This window comes from Lygodium microphyllum, chromosome 13 (assembly GCF_053477565.2).
Source record: "Lygodium microphyllum isolate KBCC chromosome 13, Lygodium_microphyllum_v1.1.10, whole genome shotgun sequence".
NCBI classification, from domain to species: Eukaryota; Viridiplantae; Streptophyta; class Polypodiopsida; order Schizaeales; family Lygodiaceae; genus Lygodium; species Lygodium microphyllum.
Genome location: NC_141147.1, coordinates 45857829 through 45882328, shown reverse-complemented (window position 1 = coordinate 45882328; position 24500 = coordinate 45857829). Strand labels below are relative to the sequence as shown.

General features: G+C 39.5%; 1 protein-coding gene across 7 annotated transcripts in view; it reads right to left on the bottom strand.

The window, feature by feature from the left end:
* Positions 1-11253: 11253 nt before the first annotated feature.
* Positions 11254-24500, bottom strand: part of LOC148026583 (glutamate receptor 3.3-like) — a 70495-nt gene continuing 57248 nt past the window's right edge. For 3 of the 7 annotated variants that reach the window (XM_087691028.1, XM_087691032.1, XM_087691030.1), the window contains exons 3-6: positions 16129-16409; positions 13939-13970; positions 13447-13847; positions 11254-12566 (exon numbers count right to left, since the gene is read on the bottom strand). In XM_087691028.1, the coding sequence (XP_087547154.1) occupies positions 12069-12566; positions 13447-13847; positions 13939-13970; positions 16129-16409 (1212 nt within the window). In that variant the 3' untranslated portion in view covers positions 11254-12068. Of the gene's footprint in view, positions 12580-13446; positions 13848-13938; positions 13971-16128; positions 16410-24500 lie in introns of those variants that run through there. The other 4 variants (XR_015692848.1, XM_087691029.1, XM_087691033.1 and 1 more) reach the window with 4 other exon arrangements.

Sequence of the window (24500 nt, the reverse complement as noted above, 5' to 3'; positions counted from 1 at the left end):
AGAGAATGGAAAACGAGAGAGATGTGTCGCTCAATCTCCTTGCCCAAAGGGCACAGTCCCATTCCGGTCCCCTAAAACGATATGAGTCCGGTTTTAACTTAACAATTCCTAAAGGTCGAATGCCGATAAAAACCTGTGAGAAGCCTCCCAATTCTCTAGGACCACCCTGCCGTAGGACGGACCCATTAGAGTTCTGCCCACCTACTTCCCTCAATGGGTGTTCTTTAGTTACCTAATTAGGTCCTACCACATTTATGTGGGACATTTAAAAACAACTTCTTCAATTAAGCATTTTAGGAAACAGGGTTCGTTTACGTAACTTATGGCACTGACACAAAAACAATCCAGACAAGTTCTTTGGAAGTAAACTTTATATTATCATCTTAACTAAAATACAAGTCTCATCCAAAAAGGACGGATTTCACAATCTGTCGGGATGTATCTTATTTCCTCCAAGTTTCCACCCTTGCACTAGTAATAAGGCATTGAGAATCCATCTCGAGTTACGTAGGTAGTTTGAGTAGGACCCGGAGGCAGGGAATTTATAGCCAAAGCCCCACCTTGTATCCAAGCGTCCTCCTACATTCAAACTAACCCACCAAGAGACCTCTTATGGCGGGTTCGGTCCACGTTCCCGTCACAATTATTTTGAACCCCCTTGGCTAGGTTTGGCAGCCCATTGGGGATAGCTTGGCGTGCCCTCCTTGAATTCAACCTCAATCATTAATTAAATTTTCTTTTGTGAGCTTGAGTCATACATTCCTTTTGCAGACATTGAGCTAGATTTACAGGCACAAACAATCAATGAATGCGAGTACTTAGGACATATGCTAAGGTGGAGTCCTCATCTTTGACGCTCGCATCGCTCTTCTTGGTCTTTACTACCTAGACGTCATTTTCCATTATTTTCTAAGGGATAGAGAATACCCTCTTTCTGGCCTCACTACTATGTATTAGGGTAGAGAAATTACACTATAGTTTCAAATCACGGCTCCCCTAGGTTATATCCTTTGGTCACCTATCTTAAGATCTTGGTCTAGGGCTTTGTTTGGTCAATTTGATAATCATCTTTTCCACCTTAGAGCTCTATCTAGTTCTAAGTTCTCCCTAGGGTCTCCTCCCTTCAAGATAACAGGAACTTATATTTACTCCTCTTGCAAGTCAAGCGTAAACTAAGTCTATTTACCATTCCGAATAGTTACAAGTATTGAGTGTAGCTTGGCGAATAGTCATTCTCCTTGTGGGTACTACATTGGAGCTTCCTTGTATTAGCTTCGGGATGTTCAATATTCTGAAAATGATATACCTAAGCGTGTTTTGGATTCATCGTGGTTGGCTATTGGGTTAGAGACCAAAGAGCGTGTTGACTCCAAGTCAAAATAGGGTCGTAAGGACAATTCGATTTCTTTGCGACTAAGGTCTTAGCTGGGTCAAGCTAAATCTTGGCTTCCCTCATCGGCCAGGACTTCATTTACCAAACTATTCCTTTCAAATAAGCTCAACACTTTACATGCGCACCTTAATCTACCTTTCTAGATGCATATCCCATTATGTGGTGCAATTGAGGCTATTCACGATGCCATACGCAAGTCCCAATGTAAGTCCTCCCTAAGTTGTCGATGTGATGCGAGGTCCCTATTCATAGAAATCCCTTCCATTACATTTATGCAACTCAAAAGGCATGACCTAATTACTCAAATGCGAGTGTACATGCATTCATTGAAAATGCAAGTTAATTCTTTATGATGGTCTATGGAGTACAATTTACCTATACGGAATATTTATGTACCTCGACAATCTATAATGCATCTGCAGAAGTTAGATCCTATTACTTGACTTGTTTCCTCTATACCCGTAGATACTCAATCTATTTTTGACAACTCATGATTATTAAATCCTTTTCGGCTACCTTTCAAAATATGCAAATTACCTAATGTGAGGCATGGCTTTTGTCCTAATAATGCCTTTTCGGCTACCTTTTCGGCTACCTTTCAAAATATGCAAATTACCTGATGTGAGGCATGGCTTTTGTCCTAATAGTGCCTATGCTTAAATATTCAATTTCAGTTTTCTAGAAGAGTAGCGGTACCTGGTTCTGGAGAGTCGAGTTAGTGTTTCCGCCTGATAAACCGTTCGTGTTGATAGTGGCATCTTTTCTCAACCCTTCTCCTGTAGTCACGGCTGTTGCAGTTACTTGGGAGAGCTCACGCTTTGGGGCCATTTTGGAGTTGGAAGTGACCTTCACTTCCTTCGAAGGACTCCTTGGTGTCGGAGTTCCATGTGCTCGCCTTGACTCTCGCGGTCTCTAGAGGTAGTCGATGGAGTCGCTACAGGACTTGCAGTGAGGAGAAGCAGTTTTCAAGCCTTTGCCCAATAGGGAGTTACTCTTGAACCACATCTCTCCCTCTCTCGCCCTTCTTTACTCTAGATTTCCCTTCCCTCTCCTCTATCTCTCATTCTCTCCTTCACTATCTTCCCCTCTCCTTCTCTTTCTCAAAATTTTGGTGACAAAAGGGGGAAAAAAGAGGAATAACGGGTCTCATGAAGGAAAAGGGAAGGAAAACGAGTTATAATGGAGGGGGGTGTTGGTTAAGGGGGCGAAAGAAGAGGATTATCCCCCTTGTCAAGGGGGGGGGGGGGGGGATTTTATAGGGAGGGGGAGGAGGGTATTATAGGGAGGGGGTGTGACACGAGGCCCCCTTCCTCCGTTCAGATGGCCAGTACAGTCGTTCTACCATGCAATTTCCAGTTATGTCGAGCTCCCTCCCTCATCTCATAGTTTGACTCCTCCTCCATTCAACTCTTCCTGCCCTCTTCAACGTGCAGATGAACTCCCTCTGCCTCCTCCAACCAAATGGCGTCGACAAGGAGAGGTGACGAAAGATAAATTTTGTTTTATTATTAAAAAAATTATTTTTCTAATAAAAGGGAGGGAAAAATTGACGGTGACGGCGGCAGAAAAAAGAAAGGAAAATTTTGACGGTGACGGTGGGATAAAAAATTAGAAAGTTAGGCCTTCAAAGACCTTCAAGAATTCAAGAGCAATCGAGAAACCAAGAAGGTGACCACATCCAAGTAACTTTAGTTATGCAGTAAAAGTAAAAGATTGGTAAGGCTTGGGACTCCATGCTATTCAGATTCAATTTTTCAATTATAGTAAGAAAAAGTAAGAGTTATGCAAATTAAATGTTAATAGAAAAGAATCACAAATTTTTCTTTTTTCTTGTAGATGGTAACCAACTCTCACATGGGCCACGCACATCTCATCTACCACACCACACCATCCACCCTTGCCATTTCTCTCATCAAACATACAAGAGTATTTCACTAGTAGCGACATTATTCGTTTAGTGAAAGTGCCATGGGACTGGCACTCATCTAGGAGGGGGGATAAATGTTAATTGCAAGAAGAAGAAAAAGAAAAAGGCATATAAAAGAAAGGGTGAGTGAGTGAGTGAGAGTGAGGGACCATGCAGGTGAAGTCTCCTTCTTTTTCTTTACACTATTTCATATCTACACTCATGCTTCTTCCTTGCATGCTAAGGAGGTAGAGGGTTGAGAACAAAAGGAGTGCACTCGTGGGTCATGGAGCTTTGCAAATGCATCCTTCATGCTTGAAGGAAGGCCATGTAATCTTAGTACAACCTAATATTGGTGTTCATGATGCATATGAGAGGCTAGGTGAGAGATAGTCATCATAACTTTGCAAATAGAGCCTCTTGAACAAATAACAGGGTGTCCAAAGACCCATTGTTGAGCTCATGGAGTGCAAAAGAATGGACTCTATTCTTTAAAAAATTATAGGGTCATGTCCTAAGCAACACAAGGGGGAACCTTTCAAATGCAAGATGGGGGTCACCTCGCAATGCCTGAACTCACACTCTTTAATCTTTCAACGTATAGCATGTAAACTCATTTTAAATTGTGTCATCTTAGGTGCATAAAAACAAAAATTGAAGATGTTAGGATCATGTTCTAAATAATGTGAGGGGACCCTTTCTAGCACAAGATGAGGTTCACCATGTGATATTTAAGTCACACTCTATAGTGTAAATTTCAATGTTTTGAGAGAAAATTCCTTATATAAAATGGTGTTTCTTGTGGTCTTTCGTGTAGGCCTAGAGATTGATTTTTCAGACATAGAAGAGAAACCCAAGCTAATGTGTAAAGAGATACACTTACTGAGAAACTGCTTGAGTTCCTCTAAAAGATATAACAGCATCATCAACAACGTGAAATCTCTTGTATGTTCTCAACAAGCTTAAATCTTTGAAGACACCTCACACATGCAAATTCATTCATCAAGGAGATACAAGAGAAATTCGATTATATTTCTCTTCAATCTATTTTCTCAATTGAGAATACATGTTTGCTCAATCTCTCACATGTTCTCAATAACAAGCTTAAATCTTCAAGAATTCCTCACACATATTTCTCTCCCAACTATTTTCTTGATTGAGAATATCCAATTTGTCCATATCTTAGTTCTCCAAGCTACTCTTGTGTAGGCACAAAATAAGTTTCTAAAGAAGGGTTTATGTACAAGTCATAGCTATCAAGATTTTTTCACATCATCTATTCGTGCATCACCACTTCACATGTTTAGCTCATCCATTATATCGCTACCAAGTAGCTCTTCTCTTTTCTTTGTTTATATGTCCAATGTTTGATGGATGCTAGATTTTCTAATTTGGGCCTTCCTCTCCACTCTATGGATAAGATTCTTGTACATCCATTGCTATAATTATTCTAGGCTATTAGCTCTCTCTTGCCCCCTCCATTATGTCTTGTATCTTTAAAGTAGTTGACCATACTATAATATGTTGTTTCCATTCCTTGGGTTGACCATATTCAGAGACTACCATGTTTTTTTGCACACCATGTAGTGTGAGCGAAGGTCATGTGCTACAACATACATAGCACCCATGGTACAGATATTTGCCAAATTTATTACATAATATAATAAGTCATTTGAACCAAGATTTTCATTACCATATAGTGGGTTATATCTAGGCTTCAATCATCAACATCTTATAATTATCAAGTGTTGTTTGAAAAGAGTTGTGATCAATCAATGTTAATACTACTTATTCCATTATTTGGACACTGCATCTAAATATTTCCAAGAATTCACTTTTTGCATTCTAGCACATCCCTAGTTTGCATGGGTATGAAGGCATTTCTATTTGTTGTATGGTATAATTAATAAACTTTATATCCTATGATGTTGACATTGATAGCCATGTCTTATTGATGTGGTAGAGGGTCATTATCCAAGGGTTATATAGATAGAAATCTTCTTACTTTAATACCTCTTACGAAGGGCTTTATGGATACATCTTTTCTATTGTTTGATCTTTTCTTGTCACTCTCTAGCCTTACATTTTTTCCATGCAAGCCAATTTCAGATAGAACTTTTTTGAGTGCTTTTATAAACTTTTTGTTTATTACTCCAAGATGTAAATTTCGTGCAAAGAATGTCTACCAAAATAAGAGTTTTTCGATGATTCTACAAAGAGCATGTATTATAAAAATGTGAACTTTACATAGTGAAATATCAAGTATTAATTTGAAATTAGAGTCATTCATGTGTCTATCTAGAGCTTTCATGCAGTTCCATTTATCGAGAGCTCATGCAATATAACATAGAGTTAGAATCAACACCCTTTAATATATTGTGCATATAGTTCAAGGTCTTCAAGTCACCTATAGGTGCTCATTTTGTATTATGATAGTCAAAGTACCATCCAATTGGCAGAGAATTCTCTCTTTCATGCAAAGACAAAGCACATTGAGGTGAAGTACCACTTCATCAAGGAGGTGCCTAAGGACAAGTAGATTGAGCTTGTTAAGATTCGTATAATAACAATTAGATTGAGCTTGTTAACATTTTATACCATAACAACTTATTTTGTGACTACATAGGAGTAGCTTGGAGAGCTCCTCATCCAATTGCATGTACTCCCTTTTTTATATCACCACTTTCTACCTTTATTTGAGCAATATACCAAGTAATTTTTCTATTTTGCAAAGATCCAATGTTATTTTCTTAAGTTGTAACCGTTCTGTCTTTTTGTAATATTCAAATGGTCTCCTTACTACTTTCTAGCTTCTTCAAACATTCATTCATAGCATGCTTCAACTGTCTATTCTCCTTCGTGTGTGTGTGTGCGCGTGCGCACGCACAAGTGTGTTCATGTGTGCATGTGTGTGCGTGCGTGCCTGCCTGCGTGTGTGTGCATGCGTGCAGGCGAGCAAAATCAAAATATTAAAAAAAACGTTTCATTATAATTTTTGAACTTTTTGGATTATTACTCTCTAAGCTAAGTTGGCATTTCTTAGGAGCTCAACCACTCATCTTGTTAAAGCACTCCCCCTTAAATGGACAATAGTGTCCAAATTAGTTGCAATTTCCATCTCTTGGAGGTGTACCTATACACCCTCTTTCTCTAAATTAGGATCTCCCTATTGCTCTAGACATAATCTCTGTCACATTTATTTCCACAATCACATCCATAGTCATTTTCTTTATCAAGTGATTGTGAATCTTCACCTCTAGAGATATTACCATATCCATGCTAATAATAAAGGGTACATCATTAGACTACATCACTAGTATCATTTGTAATGCATAGGGAGATCAACTTCTCAAAATCAAGCATAGAACCCCCACAATCTAAGGTACCAGTATCCAAACACTTTAATTGCAGTGCCAAACCATTCAAGCTTATCCCTCTTTCTCTAAATTAGGACCTCCATGTTGCTCTAGGCATAATCCCCATGACATTTATTTCCACAATCACATCCATAGTCATTTCCTCTATCAAATGATTGTGAATGTTCACCTCTAGAGATATTACCATATCCATGCTAATGATAAAGGCTACATCACTAGTGTCGTTTGTAATGCATAGGGAGATCAACTTCTCAAATTCAAGCATAGAACCCCCACAATCTAAGGTACCTATATCCAAGCACTTGAATTGCAGTGCCAAACCATTCAAGGCAATCAATACAAGATTATCATAATCAAACAGTGCATCAATGGGCATCAAGTCTTCTACAATCTACTTAATCTCCACTCAAAATTGTCGATCCTATGTTGCCTCTTCAAGCACCATGCAAAATGTTGCTTAACCTTAGTCTTCCTTTCTGCAATGCATGTATCATACATCTTCTCCACAATATCTCAATCTTTTTTACTTATGCTAGCCTTCTTAATATGAGTGGTCAAAGTCTCTGAAATACATATGGATATCGAATGCAATGCATTCCCTATCTTTCCAATCCAATTCTTGTGTGCCATCTTTGGTTGGCCTTCTTCTATTATTTAGTAGACATAGTTTGTGGTAGTGCTGGACATGGATCTTCGCTTGTGATAAGCTCTCATAAGCCTTTTCCTATCAAAAAATTATCTATCTATAAGATCATACACTATATTTGTCTCAACACCAAATGACATTCCAAAACCAAGTAAATGATGCCTCAATTGCAAAGGCAAAAGAGATCAAAATACATCCATAAGTATGCTAAGTAAAGAGAGCACACACACATCAAAAGGTCCAACATGTATGCAACAAGGAGCATCCAAATGAAAGTATGAGCCCAATACATAGCCAAAATAACCACATGACCATACAGGGATATGTCAACCATTCGTCAATGTTGAATTAAAGCATGATATGAAATTATTGCTCAAAGCTTTAGAATATATCTTCAAAACTATCAAATATATGTCCAAAATATTACAAAAATATGTAATGCCTACGAGTGAATATAATGCTAAAGTCTCCCAAAACCTACTACTTTTGTCACTTTACGATAGTCGAATTACATTGATCAAAACCATCTTCAAACACTGCATTCAAATAGCCCTCTCGTGCTTGTTGTAGTGTAAATTCAAATAATCTGGACTGAGTGTGTGTAAAAACTAATTTAGCTCCATTGCAGTGTGAACAAAAATCCTCTTGAACTAGATCACACATTTACCAATATGAATATACCAAGTTTGACTAGTTCCAAGGTTTAAATCTATTTTTATATGCTAAGGTTTAAGGATTTAAAACCTTAATTATTTCGTAAGTGACCATATTATGCAAATAAAACAAAACAAGCTAAATTGTTTTGCAAGCTAGTAGTCAATGCTACAATAGCCCCTTGGGATGTTGTGATAAGACAAAGATAATCATTTTTCCCTACACAACCACTTCAAGAACTCTAATTCAAATTCCTTACATTATCTTAAGAAAAGATAAATACATTGAGCTTTCTTCCACATTTGACTACAAGATTCAATAAATTGATTCTTGTAGTTCAAACAAGAATCCAATATTATCCCCCCCCCCCCCCCCAAAAAATCCATCCATATATCGAGATTTTAATCATTCTCCCAATCAATTTGGTAGCATGTTTGCTTAAAGAAAAAGATTAATATTCAATTTGTATCTCTTAATCAAAACTTGGGCAACTTCAATCCATCTTGTAGTTAGTCTTGACTACTTACACTGCACTAAAGCTACATTTTTTGCATAGTTTTTTTTTTCCTCTCAGATAAAAAAGAGAGAAATATCTCTAATTAGACTTTTTTCCTTGAAGTACATTCACACTCTCTCTTTAACCTTATAGTAGCAATCTATTGATATAAATATATTCACATTTAATATGTTTATTAAAACCTCTAGTTTGATGTCAAAAGTTGTAGTCATGATTTCATATCATAATATTGCATTTAGGTCTTGTTTGAGAGTTATAAGAATTCCAATTTTCAAGTGGTTTAGAAGCATGTAAATTCAAATCTTGGGAGTGTATAACAAGACTTTAGGTCATACTTTGTTTTAGTCTACATCTAAATTAGGTAAAGAAAGATTAAGTAGCTAACATTGTAATATTTCTTGGTAAAGCTTCTTGCAATATCATTTCTAGGAGTGGATGTCACTTTCTTTGATAGAAGACCAAGCTTTGGTATGAACATGTAGATATTCCATTCCAATAACATACTTTAACTCTTAGTAGAGCTCCCCTTAGTCATATGATGCTACAAAAGATTAAGTATGGCAATTGTTTACTTTTGGGATAGTTACCATTAGAAATTTCTCTTTGTGAAATCATTGTCATTTACTCCATTTAGGAAGGCTAGGCCACCATGTGAACCCTTTATTACACATGAGAAAGATATATTGTTTTTGGAGTTTGTTTTGCACCTTAGAACACATGATGTATAGTTTGCCTCTTCCCTAGTTCAAGGAGCAAAACTAAGTCTTCGACAACCATAACATCTTAATAAAGGTAGATAGTGTACATGCCACAAGACAATGCATATAGTTCGAAAGTTGTTTTTTGTAATGAGAAGGTTGGATAGTTGCTTGATGCAAGTGCGTGTGTGTGCGTGCATGTGAGCAAGTGTATGCATGTGCGTGTGTGTGTGTGTTGATGTACACACGCACGATATTTTGTAACTTTGGTCCAAAACATGCTTAAACTCTAACAATTTGCCTAAATAGTGATAACATTGTCTAGGATCTTTATCACGACTCTTAATAATCCCATCTTGATGCTCCTCTTTATCATCTACACTCTCTCCCAAAAGCAAGCTCTCACCATTGATAAGAAGTTCGAGATGTCTTGTTGGTGGAAGAGTTGATGTCATAGTGTATATCTAGACTACTTTTAGCCCCAATTTGGCATCAATGCATTCGTGCCACTTCATATTTTATAAGGTAATCATGCAACACCCTAGACATTTTTTTCACTATTTACACATCTAACAATCTCCTTAGAGAAAAAACATATAATACGTGTGTGGGTGTGTGTGTGTGTGTGTGTGTGTGTGTGTGTGTGTGTTTTCAATCCCAAATTTTGGCCATCATACCATTTCAAGAAACACATCAAATGACCTTGTCTTCAATCTCTTATGGAAACTTTACCCATGAAAGCAAACTCTCCCTCTCTCATAAATAACTCGTCCATTCTCTCACATAAACTTAACTTATGGAAGATATACTCTCTCACTATCAAGAATCATCAATAAGAACTACAAACATTAACTAGGGCACAACTCAAACATCACTTAGGACAACCAAAAACTTTCCTATTGTTCCTATCTTTCAAAAGAACATCTATACACCCCAATGATATTGGTTGGCTGGTTGTCATAATAAAAAACTTGTAGTTTAGTCCAATCTAGTCCAAGTGAAGAGAATTTTCATTTTGACTTGCAAATATCTTAAATTGCAAAACATATTTTCCCACATGTAAACAAAAATCAAAGGTATAACATGAGCGACCCCTTTACTTTGCTTATTCCTAGCTCCAAATATCTTTTCCTCGCACCTGCAAAAGGCCCCATTTAAGACTACGTTCGTAGAAGACCAAGTAGCTATGAGTGAATCCCACAAAGACCTTGGAACATATCCCTAATAAAGCAACAAGCTTCAAGACCAAAAGCATGCTAGAGCCATTTCCACCATAAGGCACAAACCTCAGCTGACTAAGGACTTGTTCCCACCCCCATAGTGGTTCCCAACCAATTTAAGCTTTTGGTTGAGAATCCATACAAACTTGTTGCACATGCATAAGTTTTAAAGCATCCATAATTGTGCTATCAAGGTTAGTTGTGGGTGAAGTTGCCATCGAAGCCTGCAAATTTGCGAACCAGTTCCCGTCGCGGTTGCGAACCGGGCCCTGGTGGGAACAGGCCCTAACAATCATCCTTTGTTGTTTCCTGATCTACTATTTACGACACAGAAGTCCTGCCCAATCTAACGTTGTTGTAATCTACTGTCTATGACATGGAAAGTCCTGCCTACTTCACGTCATAATCTCGTCGTCTTCCTTGAGACAGCAAACACTCACATGCCGCCAACCCTGATGCAGACAAAACCACTCTGTTTAGATTGACCCGAATATCTCTATGATTTTCAGCTCATAAACAGGATTGAGCACCGTAACTTCAAACATAGCAAACTTAAGCACAATCAAACAATGCACAAAATGACCTGCCACCATATCCGTACCTGATTGAGATTCCTCCAGCCACCATTGAGACTCCTAACAACGATCCAATGGCACTTGGGTCTTGCAAAACACGTCCAGATTATCATGATCTCACACAGAGATCACAGTTGGAATTCCAAACACGCATTTTTTTGCGTGAAACGAGTTGCATGTATTATAGTAATGTACTATTACGTGCTATGTTTAGTGGGGAGCATAACACCCATCAAAGGCACTGAGGACAAAAGTGAATGCTCTTGGTGACTGCATTATACTGATGTCCAATATGTATTATGTTTAGTGGGAACATAACACCCATCGAAGGCACTGAGGACAAAAGTGAATGCACTTGGTGGCCAATCTCATGAAGAGAGAGGTGATACAAAACAGAGACTGCTGAAGTGATCTTCAAAGATGTAGCAGTCAAAAGATGTGTATGGTTGCAAGCTTGCCAAACACGAGAACACTCTCATCATGCCACACATGTTTTTTTAACCTCAAGGGCCTACATTCTTCACATCACTTTACAAAGACAATAACATGTGTGCATCGGCACCCTGGAATAACACGAGATGCCCATAGTCCACTGGCCAAAATCTCGGCCCAGTTCATATAGAATCTGTAAGTCCCTTCTTTAGTTACAAAGTGATTAAGGAGGTGTGGGTGCATCAAATGCAATGATCCTCCTTCCAGATGTAAAAATGCCGACCAAACAGAGAATATACATCACAATAAGACAAGATCCCAAGCCACTTTACAGCAACTTGACATTCTCCTATGTATATTCAGTGTAATGACAGTTGCCACCTGCCAAAAAATGATATCATATTCATCATATTGTCAATCTTTTCTGCTCAGTGTCACATGCTTATATCTGCCAGTATTCCATCATGTGAGAAATGTACATACCCTGCAGCTTTGAAAAGCTTTAGACCTTGTGTGTAGTGATCTTATATTTACATCTGGAGGATATCCATCATTATCTGGAACAGAGATTAAGTTCCTCTACTTGCCATGAGAGTATTACAAGTGGTTGAACATAGTTAAGTCTTGCCAATAAGTCCAAAATCTTTTGCTTAAAACTGTATAGAGCTCAGATTTACAGTCTCATTTTGAAGGGAGTCTTCACCTGGGCTTTGACAATGTCCGGGCAAGTTTTGATCTGGCCTTTGAGCCTCCTCTTTCTTCCTTTTCTCTTTGCCCCTAGACCCTTTCTTGTTCACTGAAGCATCCCTGGGCTCATCCACATATGAAGCAAAGGATTTGATCAGCTTTGCACTACGGGACATAGATCTGCTTGAGTCAGATGTTATCACGTCACTTCTTCGTGAGAACTGCCTTAGTAACCTGATCAAATAAATGAGAAGGCTTGTAACTGATGCCAACCCAGTCACCAGGAAGAGACCCCAAAAACTGGATAGAGACAGTTGGCTGGAATCAGCTTGAGGACTTGCAGAATTGCATTGGTCTGCTGAAAGCCATGCATCATGAATCCTTTGTAGCTGACCTTTCTCTGACATGCTAAGAATAGCTGTTGACATGTCTATAGCCAATTCTGAATCCTTTGGAAAAGCCTGAATGTATTTCCTGCACCTTGTTAGTAAATATTAGGGAGAAAAGAAGAACATGCAACTTTACAATTGAATCAGAGAGAGATTCCAACAATGAGAATGAAGTATAAAAACAATCGTACAGAAGATAAATGTAAGATGTGAAGCTAACAGCTTGATAAAAAACCATAAACACAAGGGACTTGGTTTGATCTACATCAGCAAGACCAGCAGTGGATCAATGTCATGGTAAACTACACCAAAATAGGGCTGTACTGATGTTACTACTGTAGCAAGAACCACAATAACCAAGAGGATTACTAACACAAAAGGAGACTCGTTAAGATGTAGGGAACAGTTCATTCACCTCCACACATGCATTTCAGTTTTGAATTATGAGCAGTGTGACTCAATGCTAATAATTTGAATGTGCCCATAACCATAGTGACCTATGGTTCTGTTAGATTATGCAGGCAACATATGAAACCCTGTTTAGTTCATCCATGGGGTGGACTCTAGCATATATTGGATGTGCCCATAACTGTAGTGACCTATGGTTCTGTTAGATTTTGCAGGCAACATATGAGACCCTGTTTAGTCCATCCATGGGGTGGGCTCTAGCATATATTGGAGTTACAAATAGATGCTCCGATTATTTTCATCTTTTTTTCTTCACAAGACATTGTACATTGTCTCTCTAGCCATATCCTCATTAGCATGTATAAGCATCACCTCTGCTAAAGCACATTTGTATTTGGTGGTAGGCTCATAGCAGCAGCACAGGTCTCCAATTAGATAGTGTTTAGTCTAAAACAGAATATCCACTAGAAATGGTGGGGTGTTTAGCAAATTCTCATCATTGTTCAAAACCGTTGTCTATAAGGGAGGCATCAGTGACACTTACAAATCCCCAGCCTGCTTTGGTGAACACTTGACCAGCTATTGTGTAGCCACAATGAGTGCTCAAAAACAGTTGCACATAAGGAAGCTCATCTACAATGGCTGCAACTCCTCTGCTTGGACCCAAGTTAAGAGCATTTGCATAAGCAGCCATTGTAGAGAGGGGCTTGAGCCTCTCCTTTGCTATGCTCAAACCTATCAAGTACTCTCTCGCAAAGGAACCAGTTTGATAACCGACAGGAACATTGCTTGCTTGTAAGCTACTAATGCCTTGAATAGTAGGCGTAAGTTGTTGGACTGTCAAAATCGAGGTCAAATTTGCTGTGTAACTTGAAGTGATAATAAGCACTACAAATAACCAAAGTATAAGGACAAACCTTCCCAGTGTGCTTTTTGTTTTCTCTCCTGCATACACAAACGACTTTGGCTGCTGAATGCATAACCAATATGGAGAGATAGATATCATTTAATAAAAATACTAATAAATTACACTCACTTTGAGAGAAGAAAAGAGTTGAGAAAGTAAACCTACAAGAAAAATAAAAAGACAAAAATTAGTTTCTGATCGACAAAACTTTAAGATCCTCTTCTTAAAACTGATCATTAGATATGTACCAAAAAGCGAAGTTATTATCTGAAAATTCTTCCTTCAAATACAACACTTAATCATGAACAAACTTTGAACATATACACACCGAACAGCCAAACAGGAGGAAACTGGCCTGAGATAAAGATTATTCAAAAGGCCTTTACTGAGACAGTGCCCCTGATTAATTATGTAATGTTATTTGGATTCTTTAATGCATCACAACCTAGTAACATGATAATGAGGGTATTAGGATTTAACCAGCCTGTATTGTTTATCTTACTGAGCAACATGCAAGCCTTTTTCAACTCCTGAAGAGCTGGATGAGAAGGATTCGCAACAGCTTTTGCAGTTGCTGTGAGCCCAAGAGCTGTACATCAAAGTCAGGACCGACGGAATCTTGAGTTTCCTTCTTGAAGCTAACCCAGCTTTTGAAAATGGTCATGTACCCTACAACAATGGGCAACTGGAAAGGGTTAACTGCATACTACCAAGCCATGTGCTGGCCTGTGTATACCAGCATCTTGTGCCACCACCATGATGACTTCAATGCCAGCCAGGAGTAGCTCTACCAAGAAACCCATAATCTATATGGGAAGGTTTCGGACATTACAAAGACTGCTCCTGGAACCACCAATACATATCATGTGATCGTTATAACTTCTAGCAATTCGTACTGGAAACGGTTCCTCCACCAGCCTTCCAACTATTCTATACCTCCTCTTCTGTGGCTAGCTTCTAGTGTCCTCCTTTAGCGTAACCTGGCTTCAACTCCCCATATAGGTACACCATACATTGCCCTGAGTTTTGAACAGCCAGAAAGTGTTTCTAGGCTTAAGGCTTGTCAAGAGAAGAAAAGACTTGTTGTTTACCAATGTCAGCTATATGTTTTCTTTTCCTGTAGTTGTTCTCTCCTCCCCTTCTAGTGCTCCAACCTGATTCTCCTTTGTGATTGTGTGCAAAGATGTTGAAAGGTTGTGTAATCCCAAGAATCTCTGACTGGACTTTGTCTAGGGCTTTTTTTGTTTATGTTTTTAGGTAGCTGTGTGTTAGGGCAGATTGTTGCCCATATTCTTTGCATGAATGTATAAATTGTACATGTGTGGGCACTTTGGCCATTGCACGACTGTTTTTCTTTTTGTCACCAATCATAAATAGCAATTGCTTATCAGGGGAACTCGTTGTTTACAGCCTACATCACTGCCCCAATCCCCGGGGAACTGCATATCTTTTGCACTTCAATTCTCAGCCAACATATTTATGCTTCTGTGGTCTTACCTCAATTAATACAACCCAGAAGGGAATCATAAGTTGGTCAGAAGTAACTGGTTTAGTGTCATTGTAAGGGAGTCGTATAATTATATCTAGGCCTACTTGGAGCCCAAAGTACCAAAGTATGTGCCCTCTCCTCATCAATTGAAAGGCAAGGTCCTTTCTGGACCAGAGCGGGGGTATTGAGCCATAATTATCGTGCATTAACCTCTAATCTAGTCTCCTCAAAACAGCCCCAAAAAGTAATTAATGCTAAATTATCAAAAATAAATGGCTTATTTTTGACACCCAATCCTCATAAATAGGAGTCTACATTAGTGCATCTCTAATCCCTCATTCTACCAGCCAGCCTTCAGCTCTTCCCCTCACATTGCTGCCCACACCCCTTCCCACAGGACACCACTAGTTCGTGGGGGCTTCACCAAGTGCTGATCTGATGTCCCACTGATCTCACACTGCAAGCAACTTGTTTCACTTGACCATGCTGCTGGAAGGTTTCCAACTTCTTCTAAATCTCACGAGATTAATCATGCTAGAAACAACCACTATGCCCTTTATTAATTCATCACATGCAGCTAGTTTTGAATTCTTTAAATTCTAAGAAGCTACTTTTGACATGGAAAAAATTATGAGACATCCGGTTGTGCTTTAGTCACTTATACAACCATACTACAAAAAAACCTCAGCTCTTTAGGATGTCTCAGTTGTAGGATCAACTCAGTTTAGACAACTCAAAGGTTATAGATGCTATAAACCATATTGAACAATTCAAGTGTTTTATGCCCATGAATGGTCTCCAATAAAACTTCCAAGAATGCAAACACATACCAAAGGACAGTTATAACTTGCTTTTTTGGATGGCCTCTAAAATCATTATTTATCTTGTGTTCAAGCATCCAGATGACAACACCAGTAAAAACAAAGAATGCTAGTGTGACAAGCCACATGGTTGGAGTGAAGGGTCGCAGGAAGGCCCAAGCATAGTTTTGATGTCCATTCTTCACTGATACAAGCACAACAAGCCCAGATTCTATGAAAGGTTGTGTAAAGTCCACTTCTTCCATTCGCTTTGTTGTTATTGCAATGTCACCAACCACTGCATCAAATACCTGCAGGTTGATGACCATAACTACAGTTAGGAAGTGACTTAAGAAGTCTTACCTTCAAACAAGCCTCAAAAGCACATCAGACTGCCATATGATGTCTAACATTGAGAAAATTGACACTTGGATTAGACACTAAAGTTTAAAATTTTCAATAATGACACGTGCTGAGAAGGCCATGGACTACAGAAGTTACAGTGATACTACCAAGTCCCAACTTACAGATTTTGAGTGATATGACATTAGCATGCACTATTGATACCACATTGGCCAAAAACATGCAACTTTCCCAGCCTTCTCAACTGTTTCCACAACAATACTGAGAAATCAGACCCAGAGTGACATATACATAACAACAAATGAATATGATTAGGATTGAATGAGATTGGGCTGTTTCAATGTACTAATTGATAAAACTGGAATTGGAAAGGAGCTAACAAACTAAGCATGGTTGTAATTAAGCTCAAACTGGAAGTGTTATCCATTCAAGGCCTGCTACTAGTTGTCATTTGGGTATACCATATGTGCTCATTTATGTTCCACTTATGCACCAATCTGTGGCTATCAGTGCACACTTCATGATAGTGTATCTCTGTGTATAGAGGGGTGGGACATGGTGATGGGACACACTGATCACCTCAGTGAATGACTGGTTTGCACATATACGATGGGATTAAGAGACTTGAGCGTGTTCCATGTGGCATCTTGTCATGCATCAGTTGTGCCTCATTGATCCTTGTTACTTGGCTCCCTTTCCCAATTCATCAATTCTCTTGTGTATCTATGTGCTCATTGTTGAATCAAATGTGCAGCTCAATAGATACAACATGAAGTAGAGAGTGAGAGCAAACACACAAAGAATGTTGCAAGAGTACCTTCACGATAATGAATCACAAGAATGAAAGTACAAGATGCAACCTTGAGGTCATATAGACCTACACACTCAAGTGTGTTCACACCCCTCCCACACAAGTGCCCATGAATAGGGTACATTCCCACCAAAAAGATTCAAATGAAAATACAAAGTGTATTTAACAAACCCCCTTGGAGTGAATTATGTGAATGAAACAAGGATGTAAACCAAAACGCAGCTTGTATGGGCTAAAGCAAGCACCACGGCAATGGTACAAAAAGTTTGACACTTTTATGCTCTCTCATGGATTTACACGCAGCCATGCAGATCATTGTTGGTACATAAAAAAGGATAGAGATGGCAACCCCATCATACTTGTTTTGTATGTGGATGATTTCGGGTCAAGTTCACTCCTCAACTCATCTCTAACATGCACAAAAGCATCACAACTGAATATCCGTAAATGGTCATATGAGGCCGATTTACCAAACCAAACCTCCTCAGGGATGCCATTATTTAAGGACCTATTTGGAGAGCGATTGCAAATGTGAACCACGGTTTTGAGTGCCTCTTCCCAAAATTCATGAGGGAGATTAGAAGTGGACAGCATGCACCACACTCTCACATAAAGACCTATTGTATCTTTCAACCACCCCATTTGAAGAAGGGTTGTAAGGAGCTATAAGCTCCCTCTTTATTCCATGCAAGTCACAGAAAGACTTAAACTCACTAGATGTGAACTCACCCCCATTATCAGTTCTCAAGCATTTCAACTTCTATCTGTTTGAGTGGTCACAAATGCATGAAAATTTTTAAAAACAGCAAACACTTTACTTTTCTTTTTCAACAGATAAATCCAAACCTTCCTAGAGCAATCATGAATAAAATAGACAAAATATGCAACACCACCCAACGATTTCACGGGCATACTATATACATCACAATGCACTAAGTCCAAGACATTGGACTTACGGGAGACACCAAAGTAAAAGGAACTTTTCATTTGCTTTCCAAACTGACAGTCATTACAAAAATCAAGTTTAGAGTCTTTTCCATCAACCCTCTTCAAAGACGTAAGGACATCAAGTCCTTTCTGGCTCATATAGCCTAATATCTTGTGCCACCACTCCAAATGACAACCAATTTTAGCAACTGCAAAAAACTTGCCATTCAAAGCTTTACAATGCAAACAATACAAAGTGCCCTTCTTGGTTCCTTTTGCAATCAACATGGAACCCTTTTTCAATTTTCACAAACCACCACCAAACAATGTAGCGTAGCCATGCAAGTCAAGCTGTCCAACAGATAGTGAACTCTTCTTGATGCCAAGCATATATCTGACATCTTTCAACACAAGCTCTTGCCCATTATCCAAGGATAAGTGTACAGTGCCTATCCCATCAATGCTACAAGCATGGCTATTTCCAAGATATACTTTTTTCATAACTACCTGCATTGAACATAGCAAAACACTCCAAGCAAGGAGTTACATGGAAAGACACACTAGAGTCTACAATCCAAGTCTAAGTGACACCATCATCAACTGATAAAAGTGCATCAATCACATCAGTCTTGTAGCATAAACAGCATCAAATCTAGGAAAAGCCCCAAATTTCCCGAAGCAAATTTGCACAAATTTATAATCTATCCTTATGCATGTGAACGCCCGAAATGAAATTTCTAGTTTTTTAAAAAAATGGGCCATTGACCTACCCGTCCAGTCACGATCTATCGCCTACCCGCTCAACCCCGTCACTCGCACGCTGGTCGCCAACCAGCCGATTGTCGCGTGCTGGTCTGGTCACAAGTGCCGTTCACTCTCCGCTAGTCTCGTCAATCCTGTCAACTAGACCTGATCACATGTCAAATGTCTACGCCTTGGTCTCGGAAAGCACGCAAAACCTTCTCTCTAATACCAATTGTTGCGAGTGCAGTGATCAAGAAGCGTGAAGATTTGCAGCAAGAGAAATGTGCAAGTGAGTGAGAGAGACAAAGAGAGAGTACGATCTAATTTGGGTGTACCAACAATGTATTGGTACACAAAGAATAAAATGTATTTATACTTGGGGCACGTAAGGGTGCATTCACATGTACAACATAATAATACACATGTACGATACACGGAGATGAATAAAGAACCTTTACATCCCAACACATATGACCAAGACAAAGAGTGAATAGAGAGAGAGAGAGAGAGAGAGAGAGAGAGAGAGACAATGGAACAAAGAAAATCTGCAATGAAGGATGTTGTAAAAGGATGCAGATATGTACCACAAGCACAGAGTGTATGTCTGCGTATGTCTCCACCTCGAAGATCTCACTCTCTATGAACTCTGAGGGCAGTCTCCACGATCAACAACCTGGAAACCTGAGATTTGAACTGTCCAAGTGTGTGGAGACTCGGCTGAAAAAAATAGCATAAAAGAAATGCCATAAATAATGCAGGTCAGCTGCACAACAACTGTCTGATTGCAGAAAATTGTCCGACCTATCCTGCTGTGCCACATGGCACTTGCATGGCCTGCCGCCTACAAACATGAAATGCAATCCACACTTGCTAGAGAAAACTAGCTCACTATCGATGTAGCAGCAATGAATTGAGACTAGGTTTAAATCCTAGGCCAAATGAAGAAAGATTTCCATAACTGGATAGACCGGAGACCATCCATCACCTTAAGGTTTTGGGGACTAGATGGCTAGTCCAATGATGGGAAACTTCCAATTAAACACACACTGGTATGAAAAATATTGGGATGGGAGACCTCCTAGAAAGGGAAGATACAAGGGCCCCCACCCAATTTCTAGACTCCTCCACTGCACTATCTCTTCCGCCCTCGCCCTGCCTACCCGCCCCATCCCTATCCGTGTTTGTGCCCCAACTTACTTCATCCCTCGCTGTGCCATTTGGTTTGGTTGGGGGGGTTCCGTATAGCCACCCAAACTTGCAACAGAGATTAGCACAACAGATGGCGAGTGTGGACACGAAGCTAGATACGCTAGAAAAAGCATTGAAAGCGCTCATCATCAGCAATACAAAAAAAGGCTCTATACAATAGCATTATTCAAGTACAATGAGGCCTACTAGACAAAATCGCAAAAGTTGAAAGTGAAGCCAAGGAATGGAGAAATGAGAAGGCAACGATGCTAACCGAAATGTGGCAACTAGAAGAGGAGATTGTAACATTGAAGCGCACCAGACAAAAAGGAGAGATCCAAAAGAACACAATCACCACCATAAAGGAGAAAATCTCTGAAGTGGTGGATGTAAAGCTTGAGGCCACGCAACAAGGATAGGTAGTGAAGAGGAACATAAAAAAAGGAGATGGAAAAAGACAATCAAAAGGAGGAGATACACATTGTGAATGCCAAATTAGAAGAAGAGAGGATGAGACAAGCGAGGCGACTAAACATATGGATAAATGGCATATCCGACAGAGAGGGTTCATCGCACGAGGAGGATGTTAAGACCATGTGCATACGCCTCGCATACAAAGAGAGTTGGGAAGAACTTGCAAAAGCACACACTCATCTTGAGATTTCAAGATGAAATGGAGAGGATGGCTTTCACCATATTGCACGGACTCCTAAGGGATCCTATCTACCTTGACAATGACCTTACCAAGATGTAGGTGGAACATAGGCACGCAAACATGCCCAAAATAATCCAAGCTAGGAAGGAGGGCAAAAAGGCGGTGTATAGAGATAGTCAAGTCATCATTGATGGCAAGGCAATTGAAGAGGGATACATAGCCTACGAAAGAAACACTTCAAAGATATGAATGACAGTATGAAACCGTAACAGCTCATTATGGACACACCCAAGGGGGATGGAGAAGGTGATGGAAGATCATGAGTTAATTATGATCACAGAGAAATACCAGAGTCCCGAGAGGGGATTACCTAGAGTACAAGATATGTGTGGGAATCCACATATAGGAGTTGCACAAGACATCATGGCACCACTCGAGGATCAAGAGGAGTGGCGGTATTGATCAAGAAGGATCTACATGATAGAGTTCACATCATGGCACAAGATCCTGACACACGATTCATGTGAATCAGGGTAGAGATGCCCCACAGTCAAATACTATATATTGCCCTTTGCTACTTTGCCCCGCAAGGGGTCAAGATATGCCACCAAGGAGCCCTAGCAACAAGAGGGAGAGGGGGATGGAGGAGGAGAGTCCCCTTTCATAGACTTATCAAGTGAGATTGTACACTATTCCAAATAGGGAGAGATCCTCTTGGTAGGAGATTTTAATGCCATGATGCAAAGCAGACAGTGTGACACATGATTTTGAGAATCCAAGGAGGCTCCAAGCGATGGATATAGAGAAGGCAAGCACAAGTAGGATTTTCGCTAATATTGGAGAAGATATTACGCACACACACTAGCAAATCCACCCAATCAAGCAACATGCCTCAAAACAGATTGTACAATGACGAGTGCAGAGAGTTATATACGCATCTCTAGATTCAAAAAGGATTAGGGACCATTACAGAGAGAGAAGCCCGCATGCAGGTGAAGAACTTAACTCCTCGTAAACGATGAACGTATGAGGAGGCATAGTATTGGGATCTATACCATTTATTCATGAGCAAAGGTGTAGCCACAGCATGGCACAGGTTGCGAGAGCCACACCCATCCGTGGCCCGAAGACATGGCACTTCTATGCAGAGAGACTAATTGATGTACCACACCAGCCATTGATTCCCCTCCCACCAAAGCCCCGCCCTACCTTCACAAATTATATGATGAAGTGCCCCAAGTTTGTATTGATCCACTCTGTTAATGGGTTGCTATTTTCTTTAAGGGCAATGAAGAATTCACCTTGGTTTTTGTTTATGCCAACTACCCCATGGTTCAAAGGGTGGTTATTTGGGACTCATTAAAATTTATTAAATGTCCAATAATCCTTATAAGGGATTTTAATATGATTAAAATCCCCTCGAATAGATTTCAACAAAAAGTCAAATAGTTTCACGCAAGGAGAAAAAAACCTAGTACCAACTCAAATAGTAAATTAGAAAGACGGTTACAAAGAAAAAAAATCTGACCATAGTACCATGTGCTGAATAATATTTTTCAAAGCAATTACATATTGAATATGCAATTATCATCAAGACAAGTGTAAAAACTACATAAAACCACAAGATTGATAACTCATAAAATAAGTACAAAAATGATGATGACAACTCATAAAATTACATAGATCTCCATGTCAACAATATCTCACAATAGCATACAAGACTATCCTATCAAAAATGCCTCTGAACATATGTGACCATAGATTTCCCACCTTTGGCTAAGACCTCCAAAGTGTCCCCCCATGTGAGCTCAAGACTAGAACCATAGATTTCCCGCCTTTGGCTAAGACCGCCAAAGTGTCCCCTCATGTGAGCTCAAGACTAGGAGCCAATCCCACTCTCTATCATGTGAGCTCAAAGTATCCCCTCATGTAAGCTCAAGACTAGGAGCCAATCCCACTCTCTATCAAAGAAACAACTCATCATGAACTTCGATGTTATTCTCAACTCCAAAATTACACCTGCCAGACTTTGATCAATGCATCATGAACGTCCCTCTTTGGAGCTTGTTTACCTATATGCCTATATAGATGAGACTCGCCTATCCCATCTCACCACCATCTCACACTCTCTGGCATCAAAGAGTTGTGAGGGATGACTGCATAACCTAGACTAGAGAGTAATTGAGGAAGGGGCAATCAAGCTCTTCCCGCGATTTCAAGAAGTGGATCCCTTCTGTGCCGTGGACTACTCCTTGGCCGGAGGATCGACGTTAGAGTTCGAAAAGAGAATGACGTGTCGGAGAAGGCCGCATTTCGCTTCTTCTTCCGTGAGGCTGCTAACTCTTCACCTGGTGGTGATACTTTTTACAATTGCTTTTCTTATTTACTTATATAAATATTTTATTTTTCTTTCTTTAGTTGTTGCATTTTACCCCCAAAGTTCTCTTGGATTAAGCCGAGATCTTAACATAGCCAGAAGAGACAACCATTGGAACAAATTGGACTAATGGTTTGTCTAAGCCTTGGGAAAGGTTCCATATTAAATGGTCACTGAAGAATAGAATGCCAATGGTTTAGGATTATGTGCTTAGCCACTGGAGATGGTGTAGGACAATGAGTCTGGCCAAGACAAAAGATGCACATGTAAGAATGCTCACGGAATAAAAGTCACCGTAACTGAGCCACATTACACTTTTTGATGTGGTTGCAATAATAAGAATTGCTCAAAACAACTTAAGGAATGTAAAGGTCACCATCCCTAAAATTTAGGGGTTAATATTTTTGGACCCTAAAATCTATTCGCGTCATTATCTTTGTTTTTTCAAGATTAATTCTCTGGTCTGTGCCGAGGTTAAATTTTGCACCGATCATGGATAATTTTAGACCGAAAGGTTTAAACGGAAAAATTGTTACATCTACGCCATGTGTCACAATTTGGACACAAATTTCCAAAAGAGAGGGAGAGCTTTTTTTTTTTAAACGTAATAGGCAAGAGGGGCAATTCTGAGAGTGAAGTTTTTTAGGGTCGAGGGCAGATTGTTGCAAGTACATCAGCTATGGAGGGTACTTCATGTTCGGAGGTAGAGCTTGCTCTCTTTGGTCAACTCTCTCTCTTTTCTCAGAGGAAATGCTCTGCATGATGGACTGATTCCATCAAATGTACAGTTCTGTGTTTTCTTTGCTCTTCTGCTGAGGCAAGAGCCTCACTGTCCAGGTTCAAGAACAGCTCATTACTTCTCCAATACAGGAACTAAAGAAAGTAATGACCATGCCACACAAGAACAATTTTACTACTGGAATGATACCAAGGTCAAAGGGTTTGTAGTCCAACTGGTATGAAATAGATCTGGAATGAAATAAGACTGAGAACAAGTCAAGAAACAAGTGAAAAACAGTAAATACAGAGTTCTGCAGATTGCAATTCTACACTTGAATTATTGAGTTATGGTCACAGAAAGTGTTTTCCTGCTTGGGATGTTGTTTTGGATATGTTGTACTATCCTTATGCAACTAAAATTTACTCAGAAAATATGAAAGCCAACTGTTCACAAGTTTTGTACTTTGGAACATTTCTTTTTTTTTTTGTAACTTTGCATCTTTTAGTTGATAAAGAAATATCAAAAGGGACATCGATCTTCAAGGCCAATTTGGTGTTGATGAGCGAGGGAGTGAGATCTCTGTTTGTGTGTGTATGTGAAAAGACCAGGTATTAAT